Source organism: Lynx rufus, unplaced genomic scaffold, assembly GCF_022079265.1.
Source record: "Lynx rufus isolate CCGP_SWC_20201006 ecotype Redwood Valley unplaced genomic scaffold, mLynRuf1.p SCAF_6, whole genome shotgun sequence".
Lineage (NCBI taxonomy): Eukaryota > Metazoa > Chordata > Mammalia > Carnivora > Felidae > Lynx > Lynx rufus.
Genome location: NW_025814878.1, coordinates 30,440,979 through 30,467,493, shown reverse-complemented (window position 1 = coordinate 30,467,493; position 26,515 = coordinate 30,440,979). Strand labels below are relative to the sequence as shown.

Below are 26,515 nucleotides of genomic sequence, written 5' to 3'. Positions count from 1 at the left end.
AGGGCAGAGTGGGTTCGGGAGAGAAGGAAAGGGGAATAGAAAAATAACACCATAAGTAAAATTTTACTTTCCTCAATACAGTTAATCCAAAGTCATTTCAGCCAGCATGTCACATCCTACTTACACATCAACTGGTTTGAGTGACAAAAATTTGCCAAGCCAAAAGTGATGCAGTATTTGTCAGGAAGACTGAATTGCACTTTCATATTAGTACAAAAAAAAAAAAACAAAAAACAAAACAAAACAAAAAAAAAAAACGACAGTGCATGATTATTGCCACAAGTATGAGGTTGTTTAGGGGATAATTCAAGCACCTTAACAGTAGGTAGTAATGGAAAATGTCTATCTCTTTTTCTTTCCTTTGAAGGTAGGCACTTGTAATGTGCCTTGTTATACTGCCAAGCCATTTCTCACTCTAAACTCCTTAAATACCACCTGTCCAAGCTGAAATACATTTTTTAACTGAAGACCTATGCACTATTTCTTGCTAAAAAACACAATATAACAAACGCTTTATTAGCCCCATGAAGATTAAAATATCATGTACTATCTGTAATATAGGAGTAGCTCCATTCCAATGTTCTGCTAAAAGAGGCACACATTTTTTTCCTCTATTTTTCAGAATTTTGATGACTGGTAAATTAAAGACCTGTAACAATTGATATGAAAGAATATTTCTAACTCTAAAAATTTCTTCATCGGATCAATTTTTGATTTTTAATTTAAGAGTAATATCATCCAGTTTTAACTTTACTATCACAAATATATGCATACATATTTCTGTCAAAACATATTTCCAGGAGCTTAGCAGACTTCCAAATCTGACACTTTCTCTCATAGCCAATTTCATATTAGAGGCGATACTAATTCATCTTGTTAAAATATAATAAAGGAATTGATCAACCAATTTAGAATGTATTTTGAAAATCTTTTTGCTAAACTTGCACACAACTAAATAACTGATTAGACTAAACATGTCTTTAAAAAGGGCTTACTGATTATTTACAAAATTATAATTATAAAAATATTATAACTGAAAGAAAAAGTGGTGAGCTGGGGCACCTGGGTGGCTCAGTCAGTTAAGCATCCGACTCGGTTTTGGCTCAGGTCATGATCTCACAATCTTCGTGAGTTCAAGCCCCGCATAGGGCTCTGTGCTGGCAGTGCAGAGCCCGCTTGAAATTCTCTCTCTCTCCCTTGCTCTCTGCCCCTCCCTCCCTCACTCTGTTTCTGTCTCTGTCTCTCTCAAAGTGAGCTAAAAAAAAAAGTGGTGAACTAAAAAAGTAGAAATCCAACTTCCCTAGCCCATATAATTAGCATTATACTCAAAGACTAACAAATCATTTAAGGAATGAATCACTAAAGATTCGCTGTTTTTATTTAAATAATAGGCAATTGTGGACTCATTTCCTTAAGATGATATTTGTACTGCTGTTTTATAATACAGACTCAATCTTGCTGACCTACTTTTTAGTTTATAAGAACATTCCACTAAAATCTGACAGAGTAGAAACACTTATTTTCTGTTCTTCGCTGAAACAGGTGCTTGATTCCCCCACTCTGGTGAAAATCCCTGGAAAGTCTTGATAGTTAAGTTTGTCCTACAGAGGCTGCTGATTTAAAAGTTTTAAGCAAACAGATTAATTACTTTAGCTCATTTTTAAAATCAAGTGTAGAATTTGATACAATGCTGAAAACAATAAGTTGTTATAACTGAAAATGCCAGTAAAAGATCTCTACAACACTGTTCCATACTAGCATCACAAAGAATGTGCAGGCTAGCACTGCTGTTAATCCCTGGGACACATGACCCTCTCCTGTCCATGGTATAGGGGCACCTGAAGAGCATACATTCTGCAGAAGAGTACCATGAATCTTTGAGTTAAGGCACCACAAGAAGTCAGAAGGAAGATAGACATTTGTTTATTTGCAAGTTTGCCCACAATCAGCCGGTGACAACCAACACTAAACCACATTTTGATTCTGCCTTGGCATAATAATTAATAATAAACTGAGCTGCCTGTTATGGGGAATACTTAAAATGCACCTATGGATGTCACAATTAGACAAACTAATCGGTCTTTAAAAAGCATACACTGCACAAGCTTAATGTATTTGCAAATATAAAATGCTGTATACTTTAAAACTGGTTCTTTGTAAAAGCATTAACAGTTTGAGTAATCTGGACAGTTCATGCAATAAGATACTAATGTATATAATAGGTTCCGCACCCCCCAAAAAGTATAATTTGTTAAATGTGATTGAATAAAATATACTTGAGTTTCTAATTCAAGAAAAGCATACCCATGACTCCCAACACCATCAATGAAAGGGTAAGGACACCCAAATCTATATATCGTGCTCTCTACCTTCTCTACTCATCTCTAGACCCATGAATGTAACTGCCTACCCAATATCTCATTGTGAAAACTAAACATAGTGACTTTTCTTCTAAAACTTTCCTGAAGGTTTAACATTTTCAAGTTAAGACCTGTTACTATACTTTATTTTCCAAGCCAGAATTCACTTCCAGTGTATCACAAAATGTGACTGATTGCAACGTCTCAAATCTCTTTCAACTGTGCCTCCTCATTGGAAATCTTATCTCCACTGCTTCAGTTTAGGCACTGATCAATTTTTCCTTACACTGATGTAACAGCCTTTTAATCTCCCTGAAATCTCCTTTCAGTCCTTTTCCTAAACCACCACTAGAGAAATATTTCTAAAAAAACCCCAAATCATCCTAAACATGTTAATAAAAAAAAATTAAAATTAAGTGTTCTTTTAAACATCACTCCCTACAACAAAATATTTTAATGTATTAGTTTAAAAAATTAAAATGGATTGATGGACAAATAAAAAATAGGTGGATTGATATGTGGTATAGTAAATATAGCAAAAGGTAAATTATAGTGGTAGATATATGGGTACTCACCACATAATTCCTGCAGATTTTATGCAAATTATAATTTTTAAAATATCACAGAAGAGCTATTTTCAGTGAAATGGCTTGTAATGTAGTAATGGTTAATATTTATTGTGATCTTATGTGCTAGATAAGCATTTTCCATGCATTATTTCTAGTGGTGTGCAAAACTATTTAACATTTTTGGCATGTTTTTGGCTCTCCAAAGTTAGAGAAGGTGATGAGGGGAAAAAAAACAAAACCAAAACACCCGATTTGTTGCATTTGCAAATATGCTGTAATACTCTGACTATAGTTTTAAGCTTCCCAAGACCAAATTGAAGGAAATAAACATTAGTGCATCATCGTATTTATCTCCAACATACAGATAAAATAGACATAAATAGCTAGAAAAACATAGATAATGGTGCAATATGTAAAAATAATTAGGAAGCTTTGAGTATACATTATTTTCACTCAAAATATAATTGGTATAATTTGAAGTTTATATAATTTAATTTTCAATAATCATTTTAACAACTGTCTGGTAAAATTCCTAAAAATGTAACCATCAATCCTCTGCCTTAGCACATCACTGATTATCTCACAAATATCAAATTGGGCAAGTTCAATTATTGGTCATGGTTTTACGGATGACAGTATGAAACATTAGAGAGATTTAAGTTACTTGCCCAGTAGTAATTATTAGAGCCAGCTTTCAATCTACATTTTCCTGACTCACAAACTTTAACTCATAACTGCTAATTCTCATAATCTGCTGCCTGATGAAATTCTACTTATACTTCAAGGATCTTTTGTGCTCCCAGAGAGCCTAAAAGCACATCTATTATACTACTTACCGGTCTAATTATGTACCTACATTCTCATCTTCTAACCTCTCCAGGCAGCATCACACAGAAATTCACTCAGGCAGTCTGGATTTGCAGCCATGAGTTTGTACTAGTGCCTGATGCCTAGTAAGTTCTCAATCTGAAATACTATGACCATGATTCCTTAGACTTTGAAAGGTTACATAGTGAAGTCTTTGTCTTAGACTATCCAACACTTAAGGCAGTGCCTGGGATATTGGAGATAATCATATAAAAGCAAACAAGTGCAATGTGAATGATAGTCTTGGTTTTCTCATCAAACAGCTTTTTGAACTTGATGAAATCACTTCACTACTGTATGCAAGCGTACAGAATGGTATTAAATGGGACATTGGACTTGATTAAGTCTAAAGTACTTTCTTCTTTATTATTTTTTTTTGAAAGAGAGAGAGAGAGAGAGAGAGAGAGAGAGAGAGAGAGAGAGAGGCTGAGAGAGAGGGAGAGAATCTCAAGCAGGCTCCATGATCAGCGTGGAGCCTGATGCAAGGCTCAATCCCATTAACTGTGAGATCATGACCTGAGCCAAAATCAACAATGAGCCTCTTAACCGACTTAACCACCCAGACACCTCCTATAAAATTCTTTCTCGCTCTAAAACTTCATGGCTTCCTGTGCGCCCCTGCAGCTGCCAGTGAAGTGCATTGATACAATACTTGCAGAGTAATTGGAAAGTATGTGTCAAAACTTTTTCAGCCATGTAGAAGAAAGCTATGTATAAAAATTCTTATTGCAGCATTTACAATAGCCAATTGTTGAAGTCAAAATTTCCAGGAATAAGAGTGGTTAAATATATTCTAGTACATAGATCCAATAGAATATTAAGCAATCATTAAAAATAAAATGTCCTACAGAATGACAAGAAATGAGTTAACTGATGACAAGTAAAATAAGCAGAATGTAAAACTATATATCTTCGACTTACAACTTAAAGAAAAAACTCAGGCATAAAGAAAAATAATACGGCACTAACAAAAATGACAATAGTTGTATAAATATTGTAGTTTTATAAGTGTTTTTTGAAAAAAATTCTATTTGCAAAATTTCGTGTAATGCTTTGTTATGTATAATTTATAAAAACAATTTGGGCGTATGAATTCTAATGAAGTCTTTACAAAATCTGGGACTTCCAGCAAGGGACTTCCAAAAACATAAGCTTAGGGATAGTTAGTGCACCCCTGACACATTTTTTCCCTCTAAGTAGGGTGGAGCTGGTTGTTTTGAAGAAAGCAGACACATTCATCACACACACACACACACACACACACACACACACATACACACACGCTGCAGAATTCAGCAGAGAAGAAAATGGGGAATCTGGAACAATGATTCTGCTTTTCAGTATTCCTCAGAAATGTAATTTTTGACGTAGTGTCCAAATTGCTAAAATTGATCGCAAAATTTTAAAAGAAAACCTAAATTAGTTCAAGTAAGCTGGAAAATCAAATGTTAATTTGATTCAATGAGCCGACCTTTTCCAAAAGTAACCGGTTCACTGACAGAACTTAGCCTTTATTAAAAATGAGTTTTTCCCTCGGTGGAGAGTAAGCCAGTAGTGAAGAGGGGACAGAAGTTAAAGGATTATCTGATCCAGCTGGAAGGAGGATTCTGAGAAATCCTTTGCTCACAGTTGTTTCCAGCAACAAGGAGAACTCTGTATTCTGATGGATTTAATGTGAGGTGGAAACATAGGGGGAAAACAAAGGACCACACTGAAGTGAAACTGAATAGAAAGAGTCGGTTTCCACATCCTGTCACTTGTTAGAAGGAGATCTACATGTTCAGCAAATTACCTGGTAATTTTGCTTCTAAAAACAAGACAAATGGGAAAGGTTGTCTTCTCTTCACTACCTTATGTCTAGCTCTCCCATAGTGCCTGGTAGGGGTTCAAAGCTCATTCACTAAATCCTCAAGAAAAACAAAACCACTGGCCCAACCCATTAGAGAGTCTATGTTAATAATCTGATTTAGATAGATTGCCTTGGTTTAAAAAGGACAAAGCTTCATACTCTACAGCACTATTGTGCTTCATGATGGCATACCTGGCGAGAGAATAGCTACTGTTGTCTTCATTTTGCAGTTCTTAAATTACAGAGCAAGTTCCAATATACTTGTCCAAATTCACAAAAATGCATCAATATACCAGCTTCTTTTTTCAGTTACATTAGCCTTTTCCCCAAAGCATTGTGCTTTAAAATGCCATCATATAGGGGCGCCTGGGTGGTTCAGTCAGTTAAGCTCAGGTATTGATCTCAGGGTATTGATCACAGGGTCGTGAGTTCAAGACCCACGTTGGGCTCCATGGTGGGCATGGATCCTACTTAAAATAATAATAAAAAATAAAATATAAAATACCAATATATAAAGGTGGTAAGATGAATGACAGCTTAAGGCAATATTGTTTAGTATTGGGGAAATTGAAACTTTAAAACATTTTCTTAAATTTCCTATATTCTTATAATTTACTGAATGGGAAAAAGGAGTTAAATTTAATAAAGTACCTAATTAAAACTTTTCAAAGACTACTGCCATTTATATTTCAATACCAGCTACCTATTCCTTTATTCACCTGTAAGCTCTATCATAGAGAAGAAAAACTTCTAGAAAATCTGTATATTATGATTTCCAATAGATGTTACCCTGAGTCTTGAGCAAGTATTTCAGATGCTCTTGACTTAAAGAAATACCTAATAATTGGTAAAAAATTAATTACTGTTAAAAGGGGAAACTACTATATATATTGTTTTGATAATAAAATATACATTAATATATGATGTATGCAAATTTTGAGGGTTGGATATAACATGACAGAATACAGTACCTACTTAGAAGTAAAGTAACAGGTAAAAATAAACGTTTTTATGAATGATTATTATTCTTTATTGTGAAGGACTATGTAGTGGTGGGAAATAGTAACAAAGCCAAGGAATGACAGATGAGTCATTTAAACTCAAACTTTACCCATATGATTTGGCTAAGACAATTAAAAGGGACATCACTCAATGATTTCTAGGCCATATCATATGGAGTGACAGCTGAATTTGCACAGATCTTGCTTAGGGTGACATGAAAGGCATGAATTTTGGCCCTTTGAAGTTCATTTTTTACTGGGTTCCCAAAGTATAATGTAACTTACAACACTTGAGATTAGAACTCACTCATTATCTCTTTCCTTTGAATATGCTTTTTCCCCTCTGCTGTTTATATACAGGCTGCTGGAGAGGAAAGAGCATGGAGGAGCATCACTACAGCAATTATTCGCTATAATAAGGCCACATCTGGTAGGAAGACCGTGAAGACCAGGAAATGAGATCCTAAGATGATGACCCCATCTTCAGATTTAGTTAAGAGTCAAGTTAAATGAAGAAAATAACGAGGTACATCTTTATAAAGTCGCTTTTTTATACAAGAAATTGTACAGAGTGACCAACACTCTCCAAAAACACTAATTATAACTAGGGTGAGTCTGGATAAGTGAGTTCCAAAATAATCACGAAGCCCATACTACTCCCCAACCCTGCCCTAGAAAATGTGACTGTGTTTTTTTTTGGGGGGGGCCAGAGCCTGATTTAAGAGTTTTCTTCCTTATTCCAAAGGAAAATAAATGATTATTCAAATAAGGAAGTAAACAGGAAGTGATAAATGAAGGTGGAGGGAGATTCTCTGTGTAAAAATGAAGAATATCAAGGACAAGTCAATGCACCAGTCAAACCATCCAAGAGAGATCTGAGGCTCTACAGGCTGAGTTCTGGTACCCATCTTCATAATTAACAGATCCCTTAGTGTTTATCTGGATCCATAGTTTTTTTTTTTTTTTTTTTAATTCTACCTAGGTCATATTCCTCTCCAGACCCTCTTGTGTTATTATCATTTAAGACATTATTAATATATCATTTTATTTTTATTTCTACTTCCTGATATCAAATAAAAGACCTGGGGCTGGAGAGGAAATCCAGGACATTTAATGGGATTGACGCTGTTATTTAAATCATTTCCACCTGTCAGCTTTATTGTACTATGCAAAATTCAATAAAAACAAACGAAGCCAATAAAAAGAGTACTTAATGATACAGTTAACAGACTCAGCATGTGGTAAAGTACTATGGATAAATAAAAAGTGTCATTTTCACTGGTTACCAAATGCTTTCTAGCAACAAAGCAAGTCAAAAGAAGACAATTTTAAGCTGAAAGCAATGCAGCTCTATTTGGTTAATTATACAGCTACGAATGACGTGCCCTATAAGGACATGTACGTATGGTTAACTGTACATCCAGTGCCTGAGGTAAAAAATAAGAGAGGTAGTAGAAAAGATGATTTCATAGTTGTTCAAGTTCTATGACCCTTATGTTGGGAGTTCCTAGCATTATAGACCATTGGAAGAGTTAACAGAAGTTGATTACATTATAAATCTCTCTTTCTCTCCCTCCTTCTCTCTTGGAAATTTGTAGTATATATGCTTCATAGAAATTTATAATCACATTTCTATAATCATGGGTCCCAGATAATTCAAAAGAACCAAACAAATTACTTTGATGATTTAATCAGGGTGTGACTTCTATTTCCCATTTAATACTTCCATCTGTGCATATAGTTTCCCTATGTGTTTGTAGAGGGGAAAGAGAAGACCAATCAGCCATATGATGGCTATTGGCTGCACCTTGTTTTATATGTCATTCCACAGTTACAGAATTAGGGATAAGTACGGTTACAGGTTCATTCATCACAAGTATTAATCCGGCTCAGTTTAGAAAAGATAAGTTGATATTGTTTTCAAACATATTGCTTGGAAAAAAATATTTTTTGGTCAGAAGTTATCCCTCTCGACCCTGGATTTCCAAAGTACTTTATATTTCTATTATATCACTTACTACATTCTTGTCATTACTATGGGTCTCACACTAGATTTTCAGTTCCTTAGGAGTAGGAATCCTGTCTTATTAATGTTGTATCTTCTGCAGTCTTAAGTGTGGCAATGTATACAAATTTGACCCTAATGAGATTTATGAAATAAATCAATACTCCATCAAATACACTGTAGCTCTTGAACTTTTTTGTAATCTTTTATAATTTTGTCCTCTAAAATAATGTGTTATGCCATGGAATTTGCACGCATTTTAATAACATTGCACAACCCACTTATTTGAAAAAGAAAAGTGAATCTAATAATGAAGTTACATCACCTATAAAATGTCATTAAAATCCCTTTAATAAAAGGAACTTCCTTGATTATCAAGAATGACAATATTATCCACAAATTTATAGATTTCCTCTTTCTGATCTAAGATGAGAGAGACACGATGTACAGAAAATTATAGCCAAGGTTATTTTTTTTTATTATTATAAGCATGTTTTCGTGGTCTCTCTGCCTCCAGTCTTTCCTTAGCTCTAACTTATTTTCCACAGAAATGGAATAATCCTTCTGAAACCAAATCTAAGAATGTCAGTCTTCTTCTTAAAAACAACAGGATAGCAGTCTGGATCATCTCAGACCTGGCCACATGCCACCGGCAGCCTGGGTTCTAGCACAGTCCAGAGGTAGCCAATGCTCTATCTTATTTTCAGAACCCAAGAAACATCAACAATGTTTACAACTTGGTTAAACATAGGTTTCCTCTGTCTTTAATTCTATTTTTTTTTTAATTTTTTTCTGCCTTAAAAATGCAAAGCCAATTATTAAGATCCAGTTTTAAAGCCTTCCTTTCCTGGCAACAGCTTCTCTTAAGCACTCCTTTGGAAAAAAAAAGTTTCTGAATTCCTATCACTTTGCATTTTCCTCCTTGTAGGTCTGTTCCTCGAGACTACTAGGGACTTAAAGGCAAGACACTGCTTGTAAAGACCTAGTACTTAACCCAGTGCTGTTAACAAAGAAAGAAGCCAATAAACGTTTGTCTGAATAAATACATGTCTTTCCAACTGAAATATCCTCTACAAAATCTGAAAAGGAAATCAAGTTGTTATGCACTGAAAAGAAAGAAATCTAAAAAAAAGTATTTTAGGCAAGAAATAACAAGTGTTGGTGAAGATGTGGAGAAAAGGGAGCACTTGTATGCCCTTGAAGGGAATGTAAATTGATGCAGTCACTGCAGGAAACCGTATGAAAGTTCATCAAAATGTTAAACATCGAACTATCATATGATCCAGCAATTCCACTTCTGGGTATTTATCCAAAGAAAAGAAAAACCACTAGTTCAAAACTATACAGGAACCCTTATGTTCACACATTATTTACAGTAGCCAGGATATGGAAACAACCCGTGTCCACTGATGGATGAATGGATAAAGAAATCGTGGTGTGTACACACACACATACACACACACACACACACACACACACAGATACCACTCAGCCATAAAAAGAATGAAATTTTGCCATTCACAACAACAAGGACAGAACTTGAGGGTATTATGCTAAGTGAAATATGTCAAACAGGCAAAAACAAATACCATATGATTTCACTTATATGTGGAATCTAAAAAGTAAGTCAAATGAACAAAACAAAACGAAGCAAAACTCTTAAATATAGAGAACAGACTGATGGTTGCCGGAGGGGAGGTAGGTAGTAGGGTGGGTATGGGTGAAGGAGACCAAGAGGTACAAACTTATATAGGTATGATATAAATAAATCATGAGGATGTAATGTTTACCTTCATGACTATAGTACATAATATTGTACTACATATTTGAAAGTTGCTTAAGAGAGTAGATCTTGAAAGTTCTCATCAAAAGAAAAAAATTGTAACTGTACATTGATGTGTGGTAACTAGACTTCCTGTGGCTACCATTTTACAATATATATAAATGTCTTTATATTGTACTACTGAAATTAATACAATGTTATATATCAATTATACTTCAATTTAAAAAAAATTTACTCCTGGATTTTTCAGAAAATTGAAAAATTGCTCTCTAATCCTTTCCTTTGGCTTTTTATCTTTAGTGTTTTTACCTCAATATTAATACCATTGCCTTTTAAAATTCTTGCTCAAAAACAAAGCTGCATAAATATATTTTAGAAATTAATGCACTTTTAAACAATTTAAAACAAGCCTTCAAATTGAATCAGATAGTATCCTTACACTGTCAAACCACACCAATTCTTACAGAGTTGTTTATTTTGTTTTAACCTCAAGGCTGAGTTTCAATGATAACTAGTCTTTGTGATTGATAACTATCTTAGACCACAGTAAAAATCAATATATGGTTCCATTTTGCTGATGAAGGTATAGCCAAAAGGCCAAAATTTAATTCCTCACCTTGTGGTTTCTGGTATATGCCTGAGCATTGTTTCATTTTGTATTGTTTTGTCTCCCATTTTGGATATATGAGAGAAAAAATGCATTTTTAGTAAATGTTATGTTTAAAATAACACACTCTCTTTGTCAATGCTTCATAGATCTACACGTTTCACTAAAAATTGTCAAGAGCATTGAACTAGAATGTAAGAATAAAGAGTAGTTTTCCCAACTGTGTAAATTTATTACACTCTGGACACTCTGAACTCTTGACCTTCCCTATAAGGGAGATACTGCTAAAATGTCAGTTAATCATAAAACAGTGCTACAATGGGTTACCCAGAAGCAGAAGGCAATTTAAAAGAGCAATTTTAACATGCAATTGCCAAGGCATGCGATGAAGACAATTTCTGATGATGGTGTATTTTATTTCCATTTAATAAGAGAAAAAGAAACTGTATTTTCTTAGCTTCTCTACCAGATGGTATACCCAGAGGAAATTGACACACAGAAAAAAACAAGCATACTTTCTTTGATTGTTCAATGGAGTTTTGAATTACTTCCCATTTAAAACAAGTTCACATTTATACCTTTTTTTTTAAAAATTCATAAAATGCCTGAAGAAGCATTATGTGAACAACAACATGGGTCAGGATGTAAGCTAACAGTGAAATAATCATACCCCTCAGGTGCACCGAGAAGCATGAGGCAGGCGTGGGTGGCTATAGTCACCAGAGGCTGTAATTATCACCTCTCCTAACATGAGAGACCCTGAAGCAGGTAACTGCACTTACCAAATGATTTAAATGCACTTTAGGAAAAAAACAAAAAACAGCTTTGGCAACTAGGCAGGACATATTCAGAAAAGGAAAAATTAAAACATTGTTTTACACTTCTTTAACTGCTTAAAACATTTAAAACACAGCATAAATTTCAGTGTTAAGCACACTCATCAAGCATGCTTTCAATAAAAGTGAAGTTGCAAACATTAAGCCATGCTTCTCAGGGAGTAAGTTAGCCATGCATATACTATTTTTAAAAATCTACATCCCTTTCAGATTTTACCTGTTAGACTTTCATGCCATAATCCTCTGAAAGGGGAAAGAAATCACCCATACTAAGAGAAAGGGAAAGGAATTCAGGCTTTTCAAGCACCAGAAAATGTGTTTTGAGTCCGAGGTGCCCAGCTGTCTGACACTGGACCAGTCATTGTTTTGTTTTCTTTTTCCTGAGTCTTAGATTCACCAGCTAAAAACTTGGGAAAATAATGTATCTAACTCACAAGTCTGAAAATAAAGTATCATGATACAGTCACTCTGTATGCTGATTATAAAGCAATAATAACCAATATTTAACTATGAAAATCTAAATTTGCATTTTAAAATATAAAATTTACTCATTAATACACACAAATAAAACCACCTGATTAACTTGTAAAATTATTTATTGACAGATTTCTGCCAAGAAAATAAAATTTACTACTGCCAGAAATAAAATTTCAATGGCTTAAATATATTAAAATGGTACATTTAACATAGTATATAGTAACTAATTTACTCTTTGGGTGCTTAGTGGTCAAAAATTGTTCCTCTAGGGGCGCCTGGGTGGCGCAGTCGGTTAAGCGTCCGACTTCAGCCAGGTCACGATCTCGCGGTCCGTGAGTTCGAGCCCCGCGTCGGGCTCTGGGCTGATGGCTCAGAGCCTGGAGCCTGTTTCCGATTCTGTGTCTCCCTCTCTCTCTGCCCCTCCCCCGTTCATGCTCTGTCTCTCTCTGTCTCAAAAATAAATAAAACGTTAAAAAAAAAAATTTAAAAAAAAAAAAAAATTGTTCCTCTATGATACACCAAAACAAACTAAGAATTTCTAAGAGGCAGAAAATAATCATCATTCCTTTGTTATCTGTAAGAATTTCATATGCAATTTATATCAGACACGAATACAGAGCGGAGAAGTTTTTATACTTATTTTTAAGGCTTCCTGGTTGCCAATATGCAAGGTGTATTAAAATAGCTATATCATAGTAATTAGCATTGATTCAACCATATGATATTAACGCTGCAACTACAGTGTGGCACTCTCCCAGTCTTTACTAAACTGGGAAGTAGAATCAGTATTCAGAGCTTACACAAATTAACAGAATGAAATGGGAACGTTTCCAAAGGTTATTTTTGGAGTTTCCAAGGAATTATATCCCCGGATTATGAAAAAGTGTAGGCTTCTGAAATCATTACTAAATACCAGCTAATATCACAGTTAGCATAAGCTGTGTTCTATTTTGTGTTACAGGATACCAGGCTGAGGCCAGTGGAGGTGCTGGTTAAGGCTCAGAGATCTTAAACTTGGAGAAAGGAGTTTGGATCTTGAAGAAGAGATGTAGACAGACATCATACATTCAATCAATACTGACCCCGTATTTAGATACACAACATTTATCAATTATATCCAACTTCTGCTTTTCAGGCATTGTTTAAAAATTAACACAGTACATATTTCCCTCCTTTTCTAATAAAAGAGCAAGATTAGTAGACATTCCTGATAAAACAGTAACCACAGTTTCTCTCAAATCCAAATGTACTTGAAAACTAAGTGCTTTTTTTTAACCATAAATATCTGTACCAAACACATCTTCTGAGGACATTAATAAATGAATAAATACATGTGACAAGGACTCAAAAAATGTGAAAGATAGTTTTAAAAACAAATAAACTTTCTACAGTTGGAAGAAAAACTGCAAGTGTCAGTGAGTCTGACACCATTTTATGCCAGAGAGCCCACAAATTAAATGTTTTTCAAATAAAGAATTTGGAAAAAAGAGCAATATAATTCCAAAATGTCAAGGCATTTATAAATTTGAAAGCAGCTATGAGTGTAAGTTATTTTTACTCTATCCCCTCCCACACAGATAAGGTTATTCTCCAAATAAAATACCTCAAAGCACTTTATAGTCATATTTTTACTTATAGTAGTCAATATTCACTCTCAACATAAGCATTCAATAAGGATAAATCAAACACATTAACATGCTGTTTTCATCTACTTAATATAGCATAATTAGCTTTAAAACACAATCTCATATACTTGCAGTCTCCATTGGCTCACACATCAATGACTGATTTCAAATAATTCCTAGTTAAACAAAAATCATGTTATATTAACAATATATTGTATGGTACTGCTAAATTTTAATGGTCTACTTTGATGAAAACTTTTAAAAATTAAAACAGATGAGATATTTAAAAGAAAGAAGGTTGAGCACAGAAGTCAGAAAGAAGTTATGAACAGCAGCCAAATTATGGAAAGATCCCAAATGTCTATCGACCTATGAATGGATAAAAAAGATACGAGATATATAGATAGAGAGATATTGATATATAGATTACATATAGATATAGGTAGATATCTATCCATTATGTATATATAATGGAATATTACTCAGCCATAAAAAAGAATGAAATCTTGCCATCTATAACAACATGGATGGAGCTACAGAGTATTATGCTAAGCGAAATAGGTCAATCAGAGAAAGTCAAATACCATAGGATTTCATTCATATGTGGAATTTAGGAAACAAAACAAATGAACATGGTTGGGGGGGTGGCGGGGAAGAGAGGCAAACCAAGAAACAGACTTAACTCTAGACAACAAACTGATGGTTACTAGAGGGGAGGTAAATGCAGGGATGGGCTAAAAGGGTGATGGGGATTAAGGAGAGCACTTGTCGTGATGAATCACCAACTTCTACACTTGAAACTAATATTATGCTGTATGCTAATTAGCTGGAATTGAAATAAAAACTTGGGGGAGCAAAAAGTCAAAAATAAGACCACTAGAACAGTAAATTGCCATTCATTATTTTAATTTGTCTGTACCTTATAAATATTAAATGTAGAAAGAAAGGTAATTTTACTAGAAAACATATGGAAGCAATATCCTTAGTAAAATGAACTCCATTGTCCATCTTTTTATGTTAGCATGGGCTATTTCATTTTGGAAGACAGAGTGAGCTACTTCCTTAGTGTCCGCGATGTCTCCTCTTCAAATTATTTCTCTAACTACCTGAGGTTGTAGTGTCCGCTTGCCTCTCCCTCAGAAAGGCCACCTACTATAATGAGAATAATTTGCCACGTGCCTACAATGAAAAGACTGAGCTGTACAGAAAATCTAAAAAGCAAATTGTGTGATTCAGGCTGAGCCATAGAGACTTAACCAATGTCTTCTAGGTCAAGTGGTTTTTCAACCACAGAATCGATGTACAATACCAAACCGCAAATGAGTAAAACTCTGTTGTCTAAATCTCAGACTAAGAATTGAGCAGTTAAACACCCTGTTAGTGAGCATCTTTCAATATTAATATATAAAAATGTGTATGTAGACATTAATATATAAAAATTGAGCTGAATTTTAAAATATTTAAAGATGGCAGTGTATCAGGTGATTTCATGGGTTTGGCTTTTGCTTTTTAGATCAGTTCTCTTGGTGAGTTGCCCCAAAATATTCTAAAATTAAAAATACTATAAATGCCAAACAGATGTTCAAGAAAACAAAAGACATTTATAGGCATTTACATTTTCATAGATCTCTACAGTATTAGTTTTCAATTTTCAAAACCTAAATCATTAAATGTTCAAGATGCATAGATCCATGTGCTAACTCTGCAGGTGTTTCAACATGATGTTTGATGGATAAAAAATGTCTCTTTCAACTGAACTAAAAATTAAAGTACTTGCAGTAATAAACAGTACACTAAAAACGCACTCTAATAACTTAGACAAACTTTTCAGTGGCTTTTAATAAACAGCTAACAATTTCTCCCATCGTAACAACATAGCACAATTAGAATGTATATTTATATATTACTTTTTACTTCACTTTTCATTTTTGTGTTTTGTCCATATGCTATTATTTCCACCACTTTGTTTCAGACGCGGGGAGGGCAATTACAAGCCTCCGTATATTCTACAACTGTGTGTCATGCTGAATAGAAGAATTGATCTCACCGAGACCTGGTTCAAAGTAACTTTTTTTTTTTTTCAACGTTTTTTATTTATTTTTGGGACAGAGAGAGACAGAGCATGAACGGGGGAGGGGCAGAGAGAGAGGGAGACACAGAATCAGAAACAGGCTCCAGGCTCCGAGCCATCAGCCCAGAGCCCGACGCGGGGCTCGAACTCACGGACCGCGAGATCGTGACCTGGCTGAAGTCGGACGCTTAACCGACTGCGCCACCCAGGCGCCCCCAAAGTAACTTTTTAATCTATATTATCAGAAATGGCCTCTGCAATGACCATAGCAAAATTATCAAGGGAGACAATTTCTAACATAGCCAAGAGGTATTCAGCATTTATTTGAATTGCAAAATCTCTCTCAGTAGTAACAGTGCCTACACCTGCATATATCAGAAATGTCGGACTGAATACGAGCAAGCTGAGCAAAATTGCCACATAAAAAAGATTATGAATTCACAATAATACTGAATAACAGTAGAGAAACACGTGGCTCTAAATCAGTCCAATTAGGATACGAAGCTACACTTTACCAAATTCATTGAACTTTTAGAACAGTGTGACTACATCATGCAGCAAATAATTAGAATGTTTAATATTGTACATATAGTATATGTCTAATGCTAGATTCCTTCACTGGGCAGACTGGCCTGCTATTCAGTCTTACCTGCACATTTGGTTCTCGTGATTAGAGGAGGTCCTGGGAGCCCCGTTCCACCTTCACCAGGTCTTGTAAGCAGAACACGGATCTCATATTCAGTATCTGGATCCAAATGCCATAATTTGTAAGTTGGAGCATTGACGGCATGCGTCTCTGTCCAGGATCCTGACGTCATTCGGTACTCCACTTCTTTCAGGATAATGGGACCATCCCCAATGATGGAGTTGGCATTCAGCTGAATCAGCAAGTATGTAGGCCCAACACCGAGCAGCTGGGGTGGAGCAATGGGTCTTGGTGGTTCTAGGAGAGATGAATGTGCAACCTAATTAGCTAAAAATCCAAAAGAATGCACTACATGGGTATGTTAATGTCTTTCAAAGCTCAATGAATAATTTACTTAGGAGTACATAACAAATACTTACGGAAAACCAGAACATGAGTGATTTGGAAACTGTACTTTTAAAGAGCAAATACTTTCACAGATGGGATATGACCCTTTTTACCACAAATTTTTTTTATTAAAAACATGTCTCCCCAGGAGATAAACTTGTACAGGCACAGTAACCAAGGGAAATAAAAGGAAAATATTTAAAGATGGATAGCTCTGATTAGCTACTGAGTACAGTTGATCTTTGACATTCTTGAGGTCCAAAGACCTCTACAAATCTTCAAATTAATGAAAACTGCTCTAACTCCTTATTTCATTCATGAAATATGGCAAAGCAGTGTTTTTGGTTTTGCTTTGCTTTTCAACCAAAGCCGAGTTCCTGCAGATGAGATAAAGAGGAAGGAACAGCAAAGCTGAAAGTAGAAGCTGATGCCAAGTGCTGACTTGTTTCTACACACCCACCACAGAAGGTAAGAAATTGAAATTTACACCGAGGCCAAATCACAGGTCACTACATATCGCTAGCCTTTGGGAGTAGCATGTGATAAAGCAATGCATCATGCATTAAACTCAAATGTCAAAGGTACGCTACAATTTAATTTTTTGGACAGCTAAGATATTTGCTTCAAAGAAACTTTGGGAAACATTACCAAAATGTTTGAACTTATAGAAATGATCAAAGATGAATTTGGGCTCCCCCCGTTCCTTTAACAATGATGTAGCTGATATTTGATACTGGACTTTATGAAGGACTCCACAGCTCTAACTTTGTCCATGTGGTCTCTCCACAGGGACTCCTATGTCATGAAGATGTTCTAATTAGTACATTGTGATCAGGTGGGACTTCTTTGAATCCCTTGAATACCACTTCTCAGGGAAGCCAAAAGACTTTAAGGGAAAGTGTTAATCTTAGCAAAGTGGTAACAACTGCCCAAATATTGTTTTAAAAGTGCATGTGTGTGTGTTTTAAGAGTTAAAGTAAATTATATGAAGGAAAACTTTTTTTTTAATTTTATTTTTAAGTAATCTCTATACCCAATGTGGGGCCAAGACTCACAACCTGAAGCCAGCCAGGTGCCCTGAAGGAAACCGCTTAACTGCCACCACACAGTGGTTCCTCTTCTCCCTCAGGAGGGGTAGACTGGAGAAGATGTAGATAGTAGGGACTTAAAAAGACAATTTCAAAGTAGATTTTCTATTATAATGGCAACACATACCTGGAATAACACATAATGCAAAACAAAACAAAACAAAACCTCAGTTTTTACCTTCTGATGTAGGTTTAAATGAAGCAAGGGTTTTCAGCTGTAGCCCAAGATCTGCTCTTAAGCCCTAACAGTATAAAAGTATAGTTTTCACTTTATGAACCCCTGAGTTACAAACACCCCTAACATAAGGAATAGAACTAGCTGGCCTAGATCTCTATGCAAACTAAAGTCACTGTCAGTAATTTTCTTCCAAAATTCATGACAAATGTTTACTGAATGACTAGTAATTATTAGGCTGTTCTATACACTGCTTTTTCAGATAATACAGCAAGGGAGGCACAGTAAGAATAAGTCAATGAATTCATTATTTTAAAATGAGCGTGATGTAGAAAACAAACAGATACATAGTGTGATAATGTTGTGTGGTAAGAGAGGGCAGCTACACTTGTGGTGAGCACAGCAGAAGACATAGTATAGGCCTGTTGAATCACTACATCGTACACCTGAAACTAAGGTCCTATTGTGTGTCAGCTATACTCAGATAAAATTTAAAAGCAAAAAAAAAAAAAAATAGTAACATGGGGTGGAGATGTCTACAGAGTAACACCAACTTCCTTTTTTTCTATCCCATATCACTTGAAGCATATGAAGTTGGTCCCATCAGTACCATCGCTCTTTATGGCAATAGCTTTCAAACTAGTAGAAACGCATGAGCCGTGTTTCACTATGCTCATGTATCGAGTGAAAATAAAACGAAATTAAATAAGATAATGTATGTGGTACATAAACTTCACATGTAGAATTATTTCTATTTCCAGGAGAAAGTAGTTCTTAACACCATCTGTTCTTCATGGTTTAAAAATTGCTCCCACAATATAGAGTCAAAATTGGGTAGAGGGCGGACTCTTCCAATGTTCACAACCGACTTCCCTCGAGAAGTCACTCATAAAATAAAAAGTTTAAATAAAACCAAAATAGTTCAGGATTTTCATTTATCTGCTAAAGAAAGAGCTAGACATTTCATACTATAAACTTTTACCAACTAAATGACTTTTACATTTTGAGTTTACAGAAGTCTTAGTAGACAGAAAGATAAAGTTGACATATTTTCTAAACCTTAAACTGAAATGAAACTGAATAGAGAAATGAGCATAATAGAAGAAATGCAAATATCTTCGCAGACTATCTAAATGTTGCACACATTTTAAGAAGCAGTCTGTATTTTTGCGAATAAACTGAGTTGCCTCACATGTGCAAGGTTTATTTTCACTCCAGATGGCTCGTATACTGACTAATTTAAGTTAAGTAGTAAATGCAGCTAAATTCACAGCTTACTGGGGGTCTAACCCAAACCCTCAATGCTTCACTCACATCACAGCTGAAAAACAACCTGAAGAGGTCTCATATTAACATGATGGAGTGATTTGTCAAATGAATTATGAATAACAAACCTTGGTTAATCTCTCAGTTTATAAATATTCTGAAACCTGAACTAATAAGTGTATACTGAATGATAAATCTCACCCTGCAAAACCCTGCACATCACTGCTGTGGAAAATAAGAAGCAAACAAAGGAGGAGAGCAGAAGGGAGAGAAGAAGAGAGAAAAAGCTAAAACATGTTATTAGAAACAAGTGAAAAAATAAAGCATGATATTTCTTCTATCATTTCTATCTTTAACCAAATGACATGTAAAAGAAAATGAAATTTCAGGGCACCTGGGTGGCTCAGTCGGTTGCACATCTGACTCTTGACTTCAGCTCAGGTCATGATCTCACAGTTTGTGAGTTCAAGTCCCTCAACAGGCTCCACACTGTTGACAGTGCAGAGCCTGCTTGGGATTTTCTCTCTTTCTGTCCCCACTCCCCCCACTTACTCTCACTCTCTCTCTGTCTCAAATAAATAAATAAACTTAAAAAAAGAAGTTACTTAAAAAATTAAAATAATAATAATAAAGAAAATGAAATTTGACATCTGGACATTCTAGTTTCACAAAATGTACACATGAATAGCTGGGTCAGTGTGAATATGTTATTTAACTTCTTGACATTACAATATCTTCATTGGTAAACTAGGGATTATTATTATAAGGGTTTTTAAAGATTTTACGTTTCTAAACCTGTCAACAAGCCCCATATTTGCTGCTATTTTTCTTCGTTTTGCCAGAGGGCATATAAATTTAAAACCAAAAATTAATATTCATAACTAGTGTTTTGTGTACATGAAGAAATGAGTTTGATATAATCAGGTGCTTAGCCTGAAGAAGGGTAATAAATCACTCTGATCAATTTTACATTTCACTTGCTATGGTCAAGCAAAAAGGGTCAGTCCAGTCATCAAAGCAGTTGCTCAGTTTGGGAACTGTGACAATGCTCAGGGAGGCTTAGAAGCATATACATTGATTAACAGCACGACTAGAACTGAAATCTAGCATTAATGAGGCTAATATACCACTACATATTAAATTTTTTATGTTGGAAGTAAAAAGTAGCCTCATATTAGCATATGTATTTTGTTGTTAGGCCCTTGAGAACAGGAAGGCTTATTTATAAAATCTCTATTCATTTCAATAAATTATGCATGAATTTTAATCAGCTAGCAAATGAACAAGTAATTGTTCTGCAGCAATATTAATATTCTTCATAACTTAATACACTATCAGACCCAGAGGTGTGGTGCGAATAAATCCCAATTGTACACTAGGTATCAGCTGAAGCATGCAATCCCCAAAATACAGGATAAACTTTGCCAATGTAACAATTAACTTCCAATTAATGACTTACATTCATTATTCTAGATCTAAACCTATTATACAATCGTAATTGTACATTCAAATTGCTTTATTTATTTCAGATAATTTCAAAAACTCTCTCAAAATCAAGATAAGTCATTATGAAACTATATCCTCATCCAATTATTCCTATTACAATGCTATTTTACAAACACATGTGTCACTTACTAACATTCGGTTAAATAATAAAATGCAGAATCAGAAATAGAAGCCACAAAGCCAGAAAAAAAGTCAGCGAAGTAAACATCAAGGCAAATGACACTTCGATAGTCATCCATCCAAATAAGCAAATCAAATTATCTCTCAATCCTAACATCTTCCAAACTGTTTTATTTATTGCCAAAGAAGCCTTGACTAAAAAGTATCTCAAGATTAGTCCTGTCACTTAAAAGCAGGCAATGGCACTACACTTGTCCTCTATGGCTGCTCTAACAAATTACCACTACCTTCATGGCTTAAAACAACAGAAATGTATTCTCTCATGGTTCTGGAGTCCAGATACTCAAAATCAGTATACCTGGGTCGAAGTCAAGGTGGCACCAGGCCATACTTCCTCCAAATGACTAGGAAAGAATCGGTTCCTTTCCTTTTCCAACATCTGCTGGCTGTTGGTATTCATTCCTTGGCTTGTGGCCACATCACTCCAATCTCTCACCTGTTACAGTGCCTTCTCCTCTTCTCCCTGTTGTCAAATCTTCCTCTACCTCCTACTTAAATTAAGGACACTTGTGACTGCATTTAGGATCCACAAGGATAATCCAAGATCTCCCTACATCAAGACCCCTAACTTAGTCATATCCTCAAAGGCCATTTTCCAGATAAGGAAATAGTCATGGGTTCCAAGGATTAGGACCTGCTATCTTCAGGAGCATTTTTCACCCTACCACAGATGTGTACTACAATCTCATCCTTCTTCCTGGGAAATATCTTAGCTCTACCTTTTCTCCATTTGTTAAGAAGCCTGTGAGCAGAAAATACTTCTAGGAAAGTTTTATAGTTAGGTTCAGAGCAGTGGAAAATATAAATAACAAATAATTTATCTATAATGCCTTTTTTTGCTATTTATATTTTTAAGGAAATAAAAAATAAAGATGAACATTGTTACTTCAAGTGGCTATAGGAGTCAATGTTCCCTTACCATATCTAAATTCCTGTAAAAATCAATATTCAACTGGTAGCCTGGGAGATATTTTATTTACTATCATTTATTTTCTTAAGTGAATGGATCACTTCAAAATCAATGTTATTCTATTTCTTTATCATTCCCCTCTTCAAAATTCTGATCCAGTTCCAGTTAAAAAAGAAAATTCACTGGTTCATGCTTCATGTTGTTTAACTTTTCTTCCTCATCACCTATCAAATGCTGAAGTAAAGGGGGACAGAGAGTAGAGACTGTGAACAGGAAGTGTGAGAGCAAGAAGAATGATATCAATGCAACAAATAATTCAAGCATTTATCAGCTACCCTATAATAATTTCAAATGAGTTTAAATTATGCCCCCCCAAAAGATAACAATATAATTTAATGGTACTTGAGGGCTTCAAGAAATCTGAAAGAGTAGCACTGATGAATAAGATGCCTTTCTTCCCATAAGAAATGAAAAGCAAGGTATAGAAAATTAGAAGCATTTTCTTTGGGCATTCAATATCACACAGATAACATAATTTGGTTAATTTTTCCTTAGATGTTGACATGAAGTACACATTTGAAAATTTTCAGATTTATGTAACAAGGTTTCTCCTGCATTCACACTTTATGAACTGTCATGCAGATATATTTATGAAAAGAGCGATAGTTCTTCTATAATTTTCACTCTGTGACTTCTTTGACACTTCAGATTTCCAGTCGTAATAAATTCCTTAAGCAGCCAAATACCTCTCCATTCACTCTTCCGGCTACTATCTCAAATTTTTTGCTCATATCAATGATGCAATTAGCAAATTCTATAAATTATCTCTCAGATAAATTACTATTTCAATTATGTTTACAATTTGTGCATTAACGGATTTTTAAGCAAAATAACTTTAAAATTTAATATATTGAAATCCTTTTTTTTTAAAAATTCAACAATCGAATTGAGAGACATTTTTTTCAAATCCTATCATTCAGGTGGCTCCGAAACGTGACCTGGTCAAATAAAATTAATACTAAAACACCACTAAGTTGGGATATTGTTAAGCCTGAGGCTCCTATGTCAGCACCTAGACCAAGCGTCAGTCAAAAGGAGCTAGTGCCATCCCTTATCATCTCCGTGAAAATTAGACGAGTGTTAGCATGTAGTTATGGTAGACTACCGAAAGCGTGTACGATGGCCACTGCCCACACTTACGAAAAACTTCTGAGAACCATGAAATAAATATACACGATTTCTGTTAAGTATGTAGAAATACTTTGAATAAATTGAGAAAATTTTCAACTGAATAGCAAAGCTCTGCTTTAGTGATATATGTTTGTTTATACTATGCATTTTTTGTCACTAATAATTCTGTAGAGCTAAACAAGAGTTTCTTCCTCTCCTCCCAGTGCCTCTTCCCTATGGGTAGTTGTTCAAATGACTGAAGAGTGCTAATGGCTTTGAGTGGGCTGAAAGTGACTTAAGATCAAGAAATGCACAGGGTAGCCTCACAAAATGAAGAACTCTCCAGTCCAAAACACCAATAGCCTCTTCTGGAGAAACACTACAACAATGTTAAAAATCACTTCACTTCAGCACTCCATGGCTTACACTTACCTAAAATTACATTGCTTACATTTCCATTTCTCAAAAGAGCAGTGCAGCAGAATTTTGAAGAAGAGGTTGAAAACGCTGAATAGGTGATCATGGATTCACACAGGCTTGACCACGGTTAATGATGCGTAGTTAAATGACATTTGAGTGTACAGCTTGCTTATAGGCAAGTGAACTGATCATGTTTTTGGAAAATAATCTATCAATATAATATCAAGAAATAAAAATGTGTTTAAAGAGTAAAGTAATTTCACTCCTGGTAATTTAGTGTAAGGGGATAATTTAAATCTTTGTTTAGAAGAGCAAAAAAGGAAACAATCAAAATATTCAACAAGAGGAAAACAGAGACACAATTTATGGTCGATCAGTTCAACAGAATTTCACACAAACATCAAGAACTCAAGGTGTTAAGATTATGTAACAAATGTCAGGGGACACTTAAATGTTTAAGTCTATTAGAGCTTTCATTTTAAAAAGTAAAAAGTGTGCTCCTAGGGGAGAAAAAATGAAAACCACCAACCATCACCACCAGAAGGACATACATCAAAAAGCTACTAGCAGTGACTGGGGAACTCTGAGACCACGAGTGGTTTTACTTTTTCTTTTAGCTCTGTTTTCCAATAAAATGTGTAATGTGCTCATAAAACTTCCCCATCATTACATTCTCAGTATCTATCAATGTCTAAGTTCAGTAATTATAGAATGAATGGCTGGTTCAATAACACCTTGAAAAACAAAGTTGCCTATGCCACTGTAAGAAAAATTCCTATCTATTCCATACAACAAAATGTAGACGACAACTTCAGCATGAGAGCCATCATTTGAAGATGGCAACAGTAAAACTTTGTTATTTGTTTATTAAGTTGTGTAATTTGTTTTCAGGAGATGAAATTAAGTCCTCAAAATGTAAGATTTACCACCTTGAGCTTTGAACCACATAGGTAGTGGATTGCTTTGACATTGATACACAGCACCTACAAAATGTTACTATTTAATTAAAGGAGTTAGTTGACTGGAACAAAAGAACATTTTCTAAGCAATTGCTTAGTAACCAAATGGCATGAAATGATTTATCCAGCTTGTAAAAAAAAAAAAAGTAAAAAGGCACAGACACAAACATATAATTCTCAGTCTTTTTTTTTTTTTTTCTTTTTTTAAAGTAGGCTCCATTGCTCAGCATGGAGCCCAACACAGGGCTTAAACTCTTGACCCTAAGATCAAGACCTGATATATTTAGAAATGTTATCAAAATATACAATTGCACTAATATCAGAATACACCGACAACCTGAGTTTCTTGAACAAAATTTAATCTAGGGTAGGAAAAATTCTAATACTAAATACGCCACTCATCATATTAAACAGCAATTTTGTCTTTCAATCCCTGTGTGATATGTATTCATTTTTTTTTAGCTGCAAGATCTGTAGAATTACAGTATTTAATCTCACTGACATGGCTCTTTCCTGCTACCTAAAGTGCTGAAATAAGAAGAATCATTTCAGCAACGAAACTACAAATTTTGCATACTGAATTTTATCTCCTATGCATTACCATGGCATTTTATTCATCTTGATTTGAAAACATTGCTGCAATAACTTTATTACCTGCTTGAAATAAAAAGGCACAGAAGCAGCACACTATTTTAGATCTGCCAGCAGAAAGTAAAAATAAGGTAAAGCTCATATTTAGGGGATATGAAAAGGTGAAGGGATTTTGAAAAGTGAAGTTTATTTGCTTTTTAGCCCACATAATCTAACTGCGCGATACCTATGAATTTTTATCTAATTTTGTCCCAAAACTAGATTCTGCCTCATTAATATCTATGTAGTCAATTGGTTCAGAATGATGAATTATTGCCATAATTGAACAAATTTACACAAGCCTCCTTCAGTACCACAATCCATATGGCAGGAAACCACATATGTTATGATAAAAATTATGGATCCCTTTGATTGAGTCAGAAGCTAATATAGAAGATTTCTCTTATGGCCATTTAATCCCTCATTTCAGCTTTGTCAGAGCTAAAACTGTTCATGCATTTAGACAGAAGAACATCCAGTTGACTCTAAGAATAACAATCAGGTAAGTAGTAAAACTGGAAAAGCCCTCAACTCTCTTTGGTTCCCTCCAGTCTAGGGTCGTAAATAGGTAATCGTATTACCATCCCATCAGTCACCTTTACAAGGCAGAATAATACACATACATACATACATACATACATACATACATACATATATACATACATACATATTTTTAGGAGAAAGGAGGAGAAACTACATTTGTAAATGACAATAACATGGTAAATATGCCTATGTTATACAGACGATTATCCCATTCTAGGTGATAGGCCAAAGGATTTGGAGTAACGCCATTTATATTCATTTTATATTAATATGTATTAAGATACAATGGCTGACTCCAGTAAACCAAGAGATAGCAATTAAAAGAAAAAAAAACCCACTTCATAATTACTATAATGAGATTATGATACTTCTCTTTATCTATCAACACACACACATATATACATGTATACATGTATATGTACGTCTATTTGTAATCTGTACAACATAACCAAGAAAAAAAGTATTATTTAAAAATATCCTGACTCTTCCACAGCTGGAATATAAAAAACATTGAAAAATCTCCTGAGTCTAAATTCCAGATTTTAAGGTATTTTAACACTATGCAACTAGAAAAATCTTCCAACA

General features: G+C 34.8%; 1 protein-coding gene across 1 annotated transcript in view; it reads right to left on the bottom strand.

Moving 5' to 3' along the window:
• PTPRK (protein tyrosine phosphatase receptor type K) overlaps positions 1–26,515 on the bottom strand; it is a 396,010-nt gene that overhangs the window by 179,867 nt on the left and 189,628 nt on the right. Inside the window, exon 5 of the mRNA XM_047102318.1 lies at positions 16,700–16,993. Coding sequence (XP_046958274.1) covers positions 16,700–16,993 — 294 coding nt within the window. The remainder of the gene's footprint in view (positions 1–16,699; positions 16,994–26,515) is intronic.